Source organism: Myotis myotis, unplaced genomic scaffold (assembly GCF_014108235.1).
Source record: "Myotis myotis isolate mMyoMyo1 unplaced genomic scaffold, mMyoMyo1.p scaffold_m19_p_1, whole genome shotgun sequence".
Classification (NCBI taxonomy): domain Eukaryota; kingdom Metazoa; phylum Chordata; class Mammalia; order Chiroptera; family Vespertilionidae; genus Myotis; species Myotis myotis.
The window spans coordinates 112,904,804-112,919,853 of record NW_023416313.1 but is presented as its reverse complement, the minus strand read 5'-3'; the positions used below and the strand labels follow the sequence as shown (position 1 = coordinate 112,919,853).

At 45.9% G+C, this 15,050-nt stretch overlaps 1 protein-coding gene across 2 annotated transcripts in view; it reads right to left on the bottom strand.

Moving 5' to 3' along the window:
- The window catches only part of THSD4 (thrombospondin type 1 domain containing 4), a 595,914-nt gene that overhangs the window by 510,074 nt on the left and 70,790 nt on the right, over nucleotides 1-15,050 (bottom strand). For both annotated transcript variants that reach the window (XM_036347721.1, XM_036347731.1), the window contains exon 4: nucleotides 3,912-4,264. In XM_036347721.1, coding sequence (XP_036203614.1) covers nucleotides 3,912-4,264 — 353 coding nt within the window. The remainder of the gene's footprint in view (nucleotides 1-3,911; nucleotides 4,265-15,050) is intronic.

Here is a 15,050-nt window from a genome sequence, read left to right as displayed (position 1 = left end):
TCCCTTCTGTGAAATGCAAATCTGCCTCCAAGGGTTGAGGGATGAGTGGTGCATGTGTATCTCTGTATCTGCCTCCCAGGGTGGAGGCACCTGTGGTCCATGTGCATCTCTGTATCTGCCTCCCGGGGTTGAGGGACCTGTGGTCCATTGCATCTCTGTATCTGCCTCCCGGGGTTGAGGGACCTGGGTTATAATGCATTTGATGTCGTGCCTGTACAGAAGACATGCTCCAAATGGTAGCCACTATTATTCCCATTACTATTTCATCATACTAGCCCATAAGGAAAGCATTTATATCCATGTCTCTTCTAACCTTCTGGAGCTCTGGTTCTGAAACTCTGGAGTCTGTCAGAATCATGTAAACGAAGTTACCTAGATCACCTCATGGACTATAAAATAATCCCCATTAGGCACGGGAGATGGTGGGGACCAGACTGCTCTACTTTTAACAATACTCCCCAGCCCACTGCAAGTGATGCTTATATGTGCTCACTAAACCTGGAATACTAGAAAGTATTTGATTCCCAAATTCTTTTCCATGGAACCTTAAAAAGTTCCCAAGATACTTCCAGACCTACGATTCCCAACCTTGGCTGGATTCTTTCCATGTCTACGGTAAGTACAACCCTTAGAGACTCAGATGTTGGTTTGGGATGTGACGAGGGTGTCAAGATTTCTAAGAAGTAGGCAAAGGACTCTAATGGTCAGCCAAGGTTAAAAACCACTGCCCGCTTTGTATCTAGTCCCCAGGTTTTGGTTGTTGTTGTTTAATCCTCACCTGAGGATATTTTTTCCATTGATTTTTTAGAGAAAATGGAAGGGAGAGGGAGAGAGACAGAGAGAAACATCGATGTGAGAGAGACACATCGATTGGTTGCCTCCCACATGTCCCCGACCAGAGCCAGGAGCCTGCAACCAAGGTACGTGCCCTTGACCGGAATCAAACCCGGGACCCTTCAGTCCACAGGCCGACGCTCTATCCACTGAACCAAACCGGCTAGAGCTAGTCCCCAGGTTTTTATAGTGATGTCTCTAAAACTTCAAACAGAGCAGCTCAGCTTTTGTCTGTTACAAATTGAACCTCCATCTAAGACTGATTTTGCACAAAGAATTCTTATGCCTTAGAAAAAAAAAGTTTGCCAGCAGCTGCTCTAGCCTGTCAGTAAGAGTCTGATGCCTCCAGCCCTGTTTTTGTTATACCTTTGTGTCCCAGAGCCTTACAACACAGTAGATGCTTAATAAATATTTGTTAGAAGGTTGAATAGTTTTGTTTTATTTGTTATGTGGCTCCAATTAAGTTTTCAGTTGCCTAGCATAACAACCTAACAGTTTCTTAAACATCTAAGCCCTAACAGTCTCCGCCTCAAACCTCAAACCTGAAACAGAGAATGAGGCAGACAGCCATCCAGAGAACACACTGACGTTTCTTCTGGGGTCATATATACTATGCAAGTTCCTAATCACTGATAAACATAAGCAAATGCGATTTTCATCAGCCGGGAAGAGCGTGACATTTTTCAGCAGCACAGGCCTCCCAGGCTAATATTTGGATTATTTCATCTGAAACTGTCAAATTACAAGAGCATGATAAAAACTTGTAGGAACTTCATAGTAAACAGTAACTGGCCCCTTGTCAATAAGTTAGAAGAGAAAACTTTCCTGCTGCCAAACGCATGGGCCGGAAAGCCTGCAGCCCAGGCCGGCAGCCAACTAGAGCCTGTTCCCTGGGCAGCTTTTCTAGGTTCTCAACCACAATGGCTGGAAGAGACGTTCCTGAGTACTCTAGGGATCTGGGAGTCAGCAGCACCTTCAAATCTCAGCTTTTCTGTGGCTTCATTTAGGACTCTGACTAGTCATTTAATATCTTAGAGCCTCGATTCCTTATGTGTAACATCTACTTCATCAGGTCCTGATAGCCACGGCTCCCCGGGTTTGAATCCTAACTCTTCGCATACTAGCTGCGAAGCCTTGGACAAGTTACCCCACTTCTCTGGGCCTCCATTGACTCACCTCTAAAATAAGGATATTAGCGGCCATTTCATAGGGTTGTCAGTGTAAAGCGACAGGAACAGTGCCTGACATAGGACAGGCATTCAACAAACCTCAGCTATTATAAATCTGCAATCCTGAAAGCAAGAGTTTTGAAAACTGAGTTTTTGTCTTTCTTTTTCTTTTAATGTTTTTATCAGTCTGGTGTCAAAACTCATTGGGGCAGCCAACCTGACCTTAACAGGCATGGTCTCTTTTACCCTACGTGATCTGAAATCCATATGCTTCACTGCAGACGTAAAAATGTGTTTAATTATGGGATGCTGCCCCACACCAGAGAAGGAATGTCATTAAAGTGTGAAATATGCCGTGAATTACCTTTCTAAAATCTGAACAGTTCTGAATTCTAAAATGCACTGACCATAAGTATTCCATATAAGGGACTGGGGAGCTATGTTACTATGAGGTGTGTCTGGAATGAAAGGAGCTAACACATGATAAGCCCTCAGCCTTCAGTAGTGGCAGACCCTCCAAGTGTCGAGTGATGTTGGAGGGTCTTCAGGTTTCTACACAGGAAGAGAGAGAAGGAAACATTCTCTCCCAGCTGGTCCCTCTCTTTACTCTCCCACTGACAGGCCAAGCCAAGCCTTGAAACTCTCGGCTCTCTTCTTCTCTCTTCTATCAGCCCAAACGTGGTTTATTCCTCAGAATTCAGCTAAAGCATCTTCTCTGTGAAATGGTCCCCTCCTGACCAGGCCAAAAGCATGTGGCGGGGAGGCTGGGTGGGTAGTATCTCCTCTGCACATCCAGTCAGTGGCAGGGACAGCCTACAGCACTGGGCTGAGGAAGGACTCTCACGAACCATCTAGCCATAGTGGGAACGGGTGGCCATCCATGCTGAAGTCTGAACTGCAACTGATAAGAGAGGCTAGACTACCCACCTAACAGGCTCAGGCCCTGCCTGGGATGGGCATTAACTTGGCTTGACTTCTAAATTATACCTTTCTTAAGCAGAGGGATTATATCTAACACTTTTTGTTTTTCCTGTAAATGTTCGTTTGTTGTTGTTAATGCTTTTGTATGAATATCCTCTCAGATTCTATTATGAGCCTAGGGCACCCAACAAATACTGTTGAATGAATGCCGTAATCTGCAAATATTGTTTGATCAATTCACTGACAAGCTCTTCTCAGCCCCTTTGCCATGGGCACTGCCTAGTTTGGCATATTTATGCAGGCCTAGCCAGGGAGGCTTCTTAGGGCTATACAACTATCTATTTTAATGCCATGACACTGTGTCTAGAGCTTATATTTTATTAAGTCTCTAGACAACATCTAGGTCCTCAATTAGACACAGCCTCAAAGCTGTGTGTTCACTCAAAATACACTGGAGAAACTTTCTAGAAAAGTTCATAGAATCCTGAAACCTACAACCTGAGAGCAGGTAACACTCCAGACATTCAACGTGTCTAAGGATTTGAAACTCATATGAACTTAAAAGGCATCTTGGGTTAAAAGCACCTTGTCCTCAGCTCAAACCCACACAGCCTGCGGCCAGGGTCTCCCTTTCCTCCTGCACCAGGCCAGCTGTACTGGAGGGAGGTCTCCCAGCACCCACTCCCTCTTTACCCTCCACAGGGCCTCCCTAAGGTTGATGCCTAAGGGCTTCTAAGAATTAGCTTCACTTTGAAGACTATTCAGAACCACAGAGTGGGGTGGGAGTGGCCTCAAAGCTTTAAAAAGCTGCAAAATAAATCAAAGGATGAAAGGAGATTGTGGAGCCAAGAATTCCTCCCCACCCGGCAGAAGCAATGCATTAACCAAGCAATCTGTGGTGCAGAGCCGCGTGCAGCACGTCGGGCGGGCAGGGAAGAGACAGGGCCAGGGCAGCGCAGGGCGGGCAGGAGCCTGGAGGGCGTGTACCTTCTCTCCGCGGTGGGTTCGCGGACCCGCGTCTGCGGGTGCCGGCTGCCCCGGAGCACGGGGCCCTGGCGGCTGGCGTTGAAGCCGGCGGGGGCGCGAGGCTCTTCTCGGCTCCGGTGCAGCGGCACTGAAGTGCGCACAGCCGACACCACGTGGCCCGCGAAGGCGTGCGCGGGGGCTCGGGGCCTCGGGCCGCGCGCGCGGTGGGGTCCGGGCAGGCAGGGCCGCGTCTGCTCCATCACGCCGCCGCTGCAGCTGCGTGAGCACGCGGACCAGGGGCCCCAGGCGCCCCACACGCCGGGGACGCCGCCGCCGTCCTCGGGGGCGCCCTCCGCCGCCATCCGCTGAGGGACCTGTGGAGACAGAGGCTGGTTAGGGACCGGACACACCGCTCCTGCTCGGCCCTCAGAGGCTGTGGGTCACCTGAAAGGTTTGCCTATTGGGCACCAGTAGGCACAGAGCCTGTGTTAAAATCTAAAGAACAAAATTATAGAATCCCGCCTGGATTATATTTGTCTCTATACCAGCGCACTCATAAAATATAATTTTAAATATTTCTATGGAGGAAGCAACACACCAAGCACAAGTGCTCGGGCTCACGGAAGTCCTAACGCAGCCCTTGCTTTGGGTGCTCCGGCCTTGGAGCGCTCAGTTTGGCGCCCTCTCCTCTCACTGAGGCTCTCCCCTCAGGCGTTCCCCTGAATCTGGGTCAGGCCATAAGGAGATTTAGGTCAGGTCAACCATGTGCACAGCAGAGAGCTTGGCACTAAATGCATATTTGTATGCACCATTACGACAGTCTTTCCTGCTTCCGTGGTGAACCCGGGGAGGTGGGAAGTGTCAGAAACAAAGTTCTATCCAAGGGGTGATTCCACCTTCCCATTCACTTGCCATTGCAGAGGCCTACCCGGCCCAGCACGCCTGGTGCTAAAGGAGGTGCAGCCTTCCTGCGCTCTGCAGGCTGCTCTGAGCACCAGCGGGGCACCAGCACTGAGCGAGGCCCTGAGGACAAAGAGAAAGCACCCAGGTCCACACAAATGGCCTGGACCCAACAGCAGGAAAGCTCTAAGCAGCTAATATGAGATTGGGGTAGGCTGGTTGGGTGACAGGGTGCGGGTGGGAGCAATGAGAAAGCCGCAGAGGTGGGGCTGCATGCCCACTCAGTGCCAGTGACACATGTAATCGCCACCCCACAGCAGCTCTGGTCACCACCACTCCCACCTTTCAGAGGTGAGGCGCCCGGCTGAGTTTCAGAGATGTGATACCTGCCCCAGACATGTCAATTTAGCAGAGTTGGGATCTAAGGCTACCTAGCTCCCTGTACCTGGAGCTCCAGCAGCCCTGCTGTCTCCCCAGCAGACAGCGCTCTTGTGCTTCCGGATCCTTCTCTTGAGATGTCCTTCCTTTCAATGAGCACCACTGTGACTTTCCTTAGAAGGTGGGATTTTCAATGGCCCTCAGGCTCACATATAAAGTGCAAAAGTATCTCCAGATTACCTGAGCCTTTTTTTGTTTTTTAAGATGTTGGTTTTTGGCAGCTTTGTTTGGCCCAAGAGCTCAAAGACCTGTCACACTTGCACTCTTCCTCTGTCCCTCGGTGCCCTGAGCAGTGAGAAGGTCCAGGGATTGCCTTCCCCTTTGTGTGGAATTCCTTCCCACCACGGGGAATGAGAGATGGAGCCAAGATTACTTCCGAGGATGACTGTGAGGAAGCATGAGGAGACCTAAGTGCTCAGTAAATGCCACCACTGTTGTAGCGGAACCATATTGCTAAAAGCAAGGACTCGCCCTTGGGTAGAGGTCTTGCCCCCAGGCACTCAGCCAGCCTGAAGCCATGGGGCGGGTTTAAATGGGGCTACTTTCTGTCAACTACGGTCCAGTACACAGAGTGGTTCGGAGATGACCTTTTAAGCTTAAATTGGATTCCTGAAGGTTGAGGGAGCAACAAGGCAGGATGAGTGAGAGAGGGAACCCAGGGAGCAAACAAGAGTCTAACCAGAGAGTGAAGCCTAGAGCTGGATATCGAACAGCCAAGCTACAGGAGCCCTGTTCAGAGAACCGAGGTGGAGCCATTAAAGATGGGGTCAGAGCAAGGGCATGGCAGGGGTCCCGTGACAGGGAGGCTGCAGCTCCTTGCCACCCACATGTGAGCAATGTGAGCGCCAGATGGGGATGAGCACAGGAATGACGTGCTCAACTCCTCACTGCTAAACGGGGGGCCCGGAGAGAAGACCTTTTGCCTGCTTATGAACACAAAACAAACAAGCTTTTGTTCTTTCTTCTCTTCCCTTACATGTCCTGATTTATTAATATCAAAATGATCGTAGATTCACTGAGGTGGTTATAAAAATGCCTATCAGGCCACAGTCTTGACATATAAAGGAACCCCTAAAGTGTGGGTAGTGGGTTGAATGGTGACCCTCCCCAAAAGTATGTCCATGCCCTGACCCAGAACTTGTGAATGTGCCATTAATGGAAAAGGGTCACTGTAGATGTAATTAAGTTACAGACCTTGAAATGAAATCTTCCTGGATTTTTCCCGGTGGGACCCACATCCAATGACAAATGTCCTTATAAGACAAAGACAGAGGAAGAGTCCATGTAACCACCAAGGCAGAGACTGAAGTGATGTAGCCACAAGCAGAAAGGCCGGAGCCAGCAGGAGCTGAATGAAGCAAGGAGAGAGCCACTCCTAGTAGAGCGTGCAAGTGGCCTCTGGGCACCTGGATTCTGACCTTCTGACCTCCAGAAATACATTTCTGCCATTTTAAGCCATCAGGTTTGTAGTAATTTGCTAGGACAACCCTAGGAAACCGATACAGTGTGTTAGTACGTCTGAGACAAGAGAGGAAAGTGGACAGACATTTGCAGAGCACCTTTTCTGTGTCCAGCACTGCACAAACAGCTCACATGCATAAGGCTGGGTTCTATGGCACGGCCCCTCAGCCACCCTGAGGTGGGAGTTATTTTGTCTCTCTTACAGAGAAAAGATGAGGCCCCCAGGGTTGTGTGACCTGCCCATGGTTCAGGCTAATGAGGGGCACAGACAGGACTAAACTGAGGTATCCTGACTCCACGCCAGTGCTCTTGATTTCCCCCATTGCATGTCCCCCCCCTGCTGATGTTAGTAAAAGCAGAAGGGCAAGATGAGCAGAAATAAATCCACTTGTATAGTTCCAGCAGAAGGATAAATAAACGAAGGCAGAAGTATGTTTCTGAGACATTTGGGGATTTCACTTATCACCAAGTCCTGATTTCTCACTAACATATCTCTAAGGCACTATCTATAATTTTAGGTTAAATGTGCAGCTATACTAAAAATCCGCTTCCTAGAACTAATCCCATCCTTAATTTACTTTCCTGTAGCGCAGTTGGGCTGGGTCCCTGGGAAAAGAAAATACAAAACCACATTCCATTCTATTCTATTCATAAGAATTCTCTAATATATACATAGTTGAATTATGGTGAGTGACTTGAAATTCCATCTCAGTCCCCATGGTGTGAATCTAACCACATTCTCCAGAATTGTGTTTTTATAGTATGTAGCCAGAAACATAGGGAAAGGGTGCAGAAAAAGCAGAACGGGTTAAATGCAGAGAAAGAGAAAGAACCTCCATCCTCCTTCCACTCCTTCCCACCTTCCAAATAATAGTCAAAGAGTTTTCTGTGAGGCAAAATGAGTAAACTTCCAAGTGTTCTGTGACGTAATATTCCTAAAATTAGGACTAACAGGACCTCTGTTAGTCAATCACAAACAACAAAACCAAAGAAAAAGTCATGGTAAAGTACAAAAACAAACAATCCAAAGTCAAAGCCTGTAACCTGCCAGCATGGTGCCCCTTCCCCAACACTTGCAAAGACTGAAGCAGAAAACCTGAGGTGCTTCTAAAAAACACCCAAAATACTGATGTTCCTCATTTACGAAGAAGTCTAACCAATTAGTAAGAAAAACACGAACAACCCAGTGCAACTAGGGATGATGGACATGAATGGGTAGTTTACAGTTGTTACGGACGGAAAGTTTATGACCCCTCAAAATTCATATATTGAAGTCCTAACCCCCATTGTGGTGGTATTTGGAGATGCGACCTTAGAGAGGTCAGATTTAGATAATGTCATGTGAGTGGAACCCTCATGATGGGATTAGTGTCCTTATTAGAAAAAGAAAGGCCAGAGCTCTCTGCCTCTCTGCCATTGAGGACATAGCAGGAGGCCAGCTGTTTGCAAACCAGGAACAGAGCCCTCACCAGGCAAACACATCTGCCAGCACCCTGATCTGAGACTTCCTAACCTCCAGAGCTGTGAGAAACAAATTCCTGTTGTTCAGCCACCCAGTCTGTGGTATTTTATTATAGTCCAAGCTGACTAATGTAATGGGGAAATATATATAATACATGGAAACTGTTCAACATGTATCATCAAGTAAATGCAAAATAAAACAACAGAATTCTAGTTTATAGCCATTAGATTGGTAAAGATTATAAAGTTTACAAGATTGCTATGGCAAGAATGTTCACTGCTATTGGGAATCTAAATTGGAGCAACTTGGTTGGAGGGAACTTCGAAATAGCTAACCAAATTTTATTTTATTTTATGTAAATTATTTATTGTTGAAAATATTACATATGTCTCCTTTTCCCCCCATTGACCCCTCCCAGGCCACTCCTCCCCCCACCCCCGCATATGTCCCAGCCCCCCTACTATCTGTGTCCTTTGGTTATGGTTGATCTCTTACCTCCCCCCTCTCACTCTCCCCTTCCTTCCCACCGTTAGGCCAGCAGCGCTACTTCTAGTAGTTCACTCTACAGATACTCAAAACTAGTGCATTAAGCTGTGTAAGTTGTGTACATAGACTTTTACTGCATCCTTTTTTTAAAAATAAAACAAAAATATCTGAAAACAAACTAGGAGCTTGGTTCAGTGAAATCTAATCTGCCCAAACAATGGAATACAATTTATCTGTTAGATACTGGATGGCTTCAGCCTTCTATGACATATCCATTAAAGTGGACAGCTCTCCATAATATATTAATTAGTGACAAAAAGCATATAGAGAATAAACCTATCTGCATATATCTTTCTTTAAGCATTAGGCTGAAACATAAACAAACAATTGCTGATATCTGACTATTCTTAATCTACAAAAATGCAATTTCATGATTCATTGTTTCAAATGATTCACGATTCAACCCAATATGAGCAATTCTCTGAACCAGCCATGAAAAGAGCCCAATTAGAAAATCTTTTACCACTAAACTGGGCAGCATGAATGAAAAACCAGAATGTAGTGTGGCCTCCTCACCCACCCACCACCACCTTTGTATAACTGGCTGGTTGCCCCTAAAAGTCACCTCAACAGCTTGGAGCAGCTGGCAGGCCAGGCCTATCAGCACATATTTAACAAATGATACTAGTAACAACCATCATTTAGTACAGAATAGGGGCCAAGCTAAAGGCTAATTACTTTATATGTATTACCTAATTTAATCCTCAAAATAGCCATGTGAAAAAGCTATCATCCTCTTCCCTTTACAGATGAAAAACTGAGACTTAAAGAGGATGAGTCACAGAGTTAGTAAAATTCATAACAGTTCATGAGCACACAGGACTTCCCCTTTGGAGCTTTCCGATAATATTTGGATTGACCTTTGGGGTAATTAAGATTCTATACTGTTCAGCCCTAGCTAGTTTGGCTCAGTGGATACAGTGTTGACCTACAGACCGAAGGGTCCTGGGCTCAATTCTGGTCAAGGGCACTTACCTCAGTTGCAGGCTCCTCCCTGGCCCCAGGCCCTGGTCAGGGCTCATACAGGAGGCAACCAATTGATGTGTTTCTCTCCCATCGATATTTCTCTCTGTCTTTCCCTCTCTCTTCCACTCTCTAAAAATCAACTGAAAAAATATCCTTGGGTGAGGATTAAAAAAAAAAAAAAAAGATTCTATACTGTTCATATGTGAACAGATGGTCACTACAACTTGAATGGTTATTTTTAAATGGTTTCACACATAGACTGCTGGGCACTAAAAAAAATTAGGATAAAATTATTTAAATGATAAAAATAAATAAATAAATAAACAAACAAACAAAAGAGATCTTGTATTATGGAAAGTGATACACTGTAAAGAAAGGAGTGGATGATGAAGATGACACTGGATGACTTCAGCCTTCTATAACAAAGATAAGAACTGCCTCTGAGATGAGTGGGGGCAAACGGGAGAATTACAGAAAGAAAAGGTGTAGAAGTAGCAATAATACCCTTTATCTGCCTGAGCTGCTATAATACAAGCCCAATATCTAATACAAGATTCACTTCAAGGATTTTTATTTCCATTTTGCAGATTTATTCATTGAGGTATAGAATGCCCTAGTGGATGAAGCATGGGCTTTGAAAATACATAGAAGAGATAAAATCATGCAAATATGATGGTGTTGTCAGGTAGATTAAATGAATGAAGTAAAGCATCACACCCACTACCAGTCATCAGCAGGAGCACTGCAGACCTCCATTTCATCCCTTCAATGGGAGAACTTACATCACGAGTCAAAAGTTTTAAATATGTAATCAGCAGTGTAATATGTAATATGTAAATATGTAATCAGAGAACCAGAATGGTTCTTTCCATTCCACCGGAGATTTTAAAAAATAGGGGCAGGGTGGGCATAGGGGTAAGGTAACAGAATCAAAACAGAAGCTTTTGATGGGATTAAAGTACACACGCCATATTATGCTCCTTTCCCCAGAGGTTATGCTAGGTCCTGCCTAGAGTGAAGCTAAGGTGGGGTTAAGGGACACACATATGTTCTGGATAAAATCTTCCAAACCTTCTGTTATTCCCTTCCTCATATAAAAACTACTGCTTGATATTATGCTGCCTCAGTAAATAGTACTACGGGGCATAAGCCAGGGAGCAGGAGAAAAGGAAGGCATGCAGAGATGTAGGAGAATCAGGTAGAGTCACATCCCTCTTTAACTCAACTTGGGCCATGCAAAAGAAGAGGCTGTGCCAGAACTGGAGGGGGAAGTGAAAGCCTCCACAGGTCTGGAGTTGGCTGCCGTAACTAACAACAGTTTGGGATTGGTTGTATGGAAGTGAATGTTAGGCAGGGGTGTTTGTGTAGATGTATGTGGATGGGAAGGTTGTGTGTAGGGCAGCCTGGCAATCATTCTCCTTTCCCTGGGTCCTTTAGGAATCACCCCTCCACACTGGATGAAGTGTGGTGGGAAGGTATTCAGGGGCCCTGTCAGCTGAAGCCAAGGTAGGCAATGTGGGTCAATTGAACACTCCCTCCCTGGAATTTGAATCTCCAGTAAAGTGACCAAGAGTCCACAGATGGTGCTGAGTCCTTTACCCTAGCAGTAACTCCTCTGACCCAACTGCTTATGCTTTGAGACCACCCCTCTTACTCTCTGGTATTGCCTCAATGCCCACCTGCCTCCTAGGCTTGTTCCACTAAATTCCCCATTAGTTCTCTTAGTGTTTGTTGCTTATAATAAAGAACCCTACATCATATCTAAATGATTGCAAATATCATCTCTCTATATAAAAGCCCAAGCGACCATCACAACTGGTTAACCAAACGACCGGTCAACCGGTCGCTATGATATGCACTGACCACCAGGGGGAAGACGCTCAACACAGAAGCTGCCCCCTGGTGGTCAGTGCGCTCCCACAGCCAACCGGAGCCCTAATGGGAACTGGGCAAGATGGCCCCGATCGCCCCAATGGTCGGCTAGGCCAAGGGACCCCACCCGTGCACAAATTCGTGCACTGGGCCTCTAGTAATATATAAAGTATAGTAACCAAGACAATGTGAAATAAGCCGGGTCTACCCTTGGCACAGGACTTGGAGGGGAGAAAACAGTGATTGGGATGATCAAAGAAAGTCTAGACCTGCCAGAGCCTCTGGATTAAGGGAATCCAGGGCTGGAGGATCCGTATGGAGACAGTAGTTGACCACATTCAGCATAACCAGAAAAGAGTTCCACAGGGACAGACAGAAAGTGACCTCACAGAAGATCAGGAGAAACAACAATCAGGGCCATGTCCGCCATCCCACAACGCCTCACACGCTCCAGGGACGCTGCCGGCGCCCTGTGACGCCAGCCAGCACCCCGCTCTGCCCACCACGAGAGCTGCTGCTCATTTGGTCTTGATGCCATTACAGCGTCACAACCACAGGCCTTTTATGCTATAGATAATATTTTTAAGGGGGACATATTTGATTGTAATAGAAGAATGGGCTTAATAAATTAGGGCTTAATAACTCAATGAAATATCATAATCATGAATAATACAGAACAATATGGAAATAGTCTTATAATACAATATTAAGTGAAAAATGCCAAATTCAAACTTGTAACTATATCATGATTATGATAATGTAAAGATTCTGTAGGAACATGGATAAAGCCTGGAAGGGAACATGGAAAAATGAAAACACACAATCTGTTACTGAAGCTAGACATGGGGTAAGTTTCCTTGTAATTTAAAAAGTTCGAAACCGGTTTGGCTCAGTGGATAGAGCGTCGGCCTGCGGACTGAAAGGTCCCAGGTTCAATTCCGATCAAGGGCATGTACGTGGGTTGCGGGCACATCCCCGGTGGGGGATGTGCAGGAGGCGGCTGGTCGATGTTTCTCTCTCATCGATGTTTCTGACTCTCTATCTCTCTCCCTTTCTCTCTGTAAAAAATCAATAAAATATATTTAAAAAAAAAAAGTTCAGTCATGGTTACAATATTGCTCGCTCAATAAATAAAAATAAATAGACTAAATAGAGGAAGATTCAGAACAGATTGTGGAGTATGCGAGGCAGGGAGTAAACCAAGAATTGGTAGTCCTTGTCACAGAAAGCCCAGGCATTTCTCATCGCCACCAGTAAAGCCATAACTAGGAACAGCTCTAAATGTTTTCAATGTATTTGGTTTCGGTCTTAATGTAACATCATGTAAGATTTCACTGGTTTCTAATTTTCTTTCTACAAAATTAAACCCACCATCTGTTTTTCATAGAAAACGAGTAATATGCAAAGTCTGAAATTCTAAAGTCTCATTCTAGGAGAGACTGGAAAAAGTAGGTTTGGTTTTAGCCACATAACCAAGTCACCACCTTAAAGCAAACATTACAAAAATACACCTTGGAGTTTGAGCCCAGAGAGCAAAGCTTTGGACAGCTGAGAGCAAATACAAGCAGGAGCCTGCAGCTGGCAGCTCAGCCAGGACATTTGTGACCTGGGACCCTGCACAGGAGCAGGGGGAGGTGGCGCAGATTGATAAAGAAGCTCCAACCTCAAACCAGTTTTAAATTAAGGACCACCACGATGGTTTTCTCCAAGACACAAATTCAAGCTAACATCTCAATAAACTCTCTTGATTCTGACATAACACGCTGCAAAGGTTCCAAATCTTACCTCTCAGCAATGCCAGCAGCTAAAAAAAATGTTAAGAACCTCTCGCAAGGGAGATGAGCACAACACTCTCAGCCTGGACCACTGACTCTGAATCCCACACACAGTAATTTATATATGAATGAGTTCTACAAGTGCATTCCAGGCACAGCTGAAAGGCTTCATTTGCACAAAACCATAACAAAGGGGGAGTGAGTGGAGGCCCAGGGAGAGATAGATAAATGTGAAAATCAAGTCATAGCTACAGCAGGAGCAGACAGAGAGAAAAAAACATTGACTTGCAACCATCTGAAAGCTCAGCAGGTGGGGATTTGGTTGCCCTGCAAATTCCAGCTCTTTGTGTAGGGCCCTGAGGCTTTCTCTCACTATCTTTGTTTTCCAGTTGGTGAATCCTTACAGTGAATGATCTCATATGTCAAACTGTACCATATTTATCCATATATATGGTATTGAGTATAAACTCTGACCCAAACACTGGAGAACAACACAGATATACCCTTGTCCTTCTATTCCTAGTCTTGTGTTGTTTCTACATGTTTGACCCACAGGGTACCTGCAAAACAATCAACCTACATCCACCTCAGACGTGCAGATTCCTGGCTCCTGGATCATACCTAGTGAATAAGATCCTCTGGGGTGGGGCCCAGTAGTAAGCATTTTAAATGAGCTTCCCCAGTGATTTGAATTCATCCTCTGGTTTGAGAATCCCTGGCTCCTGGATACTTCTAGGCGAGGCTCAAAGAGGAAAGCACTAGGCTGACCTAAACCTCCAGGTTTTGGAGCTCCACCAATCACTGCTATTTCCTTAACCCCGAAGTGCTTAGCCACATTATTTCATTACCCTCAAATCCCCTGCTTTTTGACCTATCCCTTTTATTTCTTCCATTCAAATTTGAGGTCAAATTGGAATTTATCATATGAGACAAGAAAACATTGGTGGAATGATACCTGACTAACCTGAGATCCATGCTAAGCAGACTCCATTTGTAATGTACTTTCATAGCAGGAACAGGAACTGTGGATATGAAAGAAGAGGGAGGGGAAGACTCATGGGAAAGCCTGGACTGGGCCCTGTGTTCCAGTCCCAAGTCTACTCTGCTCACTCCATATATTTGGGGCAAGTCAGTCTGTGGCTCTGGACTTCAGTTTCCGTATCAGTAACATGAGCCGGTTGGGCTTGATGAGGGCTGGGGTCCCTTCCAGTGCTAACAGGCTCTGATTTTTCCTGGAAGAGAGTTTACATTCCTTGCCCCGTATTGATTCTCTTCTAGAGCCACAACAGAAAGAGGCAATCCCACAGGTTGTGCCCAAGGCTGCCCACTGCCCGCGGAGCAGGCTGTAAGCGCAGAATATCTTCCCTGGATGCAGTGCAAAGGAGGCCAGGGTGCCTGGCCACAATATTCAGAGGCAGGGCCCAGCCAAAATGATGGAATGAGGTAAATATTTGGATGTGATCTGCATAATCGGAAACACTCCCACTTCTGAAATTGACCTGACTCTTTCATCACCAGCCACATGGAAACCGTCCTGGGTTATAACTAGAAAATAACTCAGAGCATGTGCGTGGGTACCGAGTCCGCCCTGTGCTGCCACACAGTTCCTCAGGAAACAGAAGCAGATGTCTCTGTGCGCAGTGCCAGGCATGTTCTTTTGTTCGAGGACTAGTCCATTTGGCCTTGTGCTCTCAACAGCATTTGCCTATCTGCAACCCAAGGGCAGTCAAAATAATGACT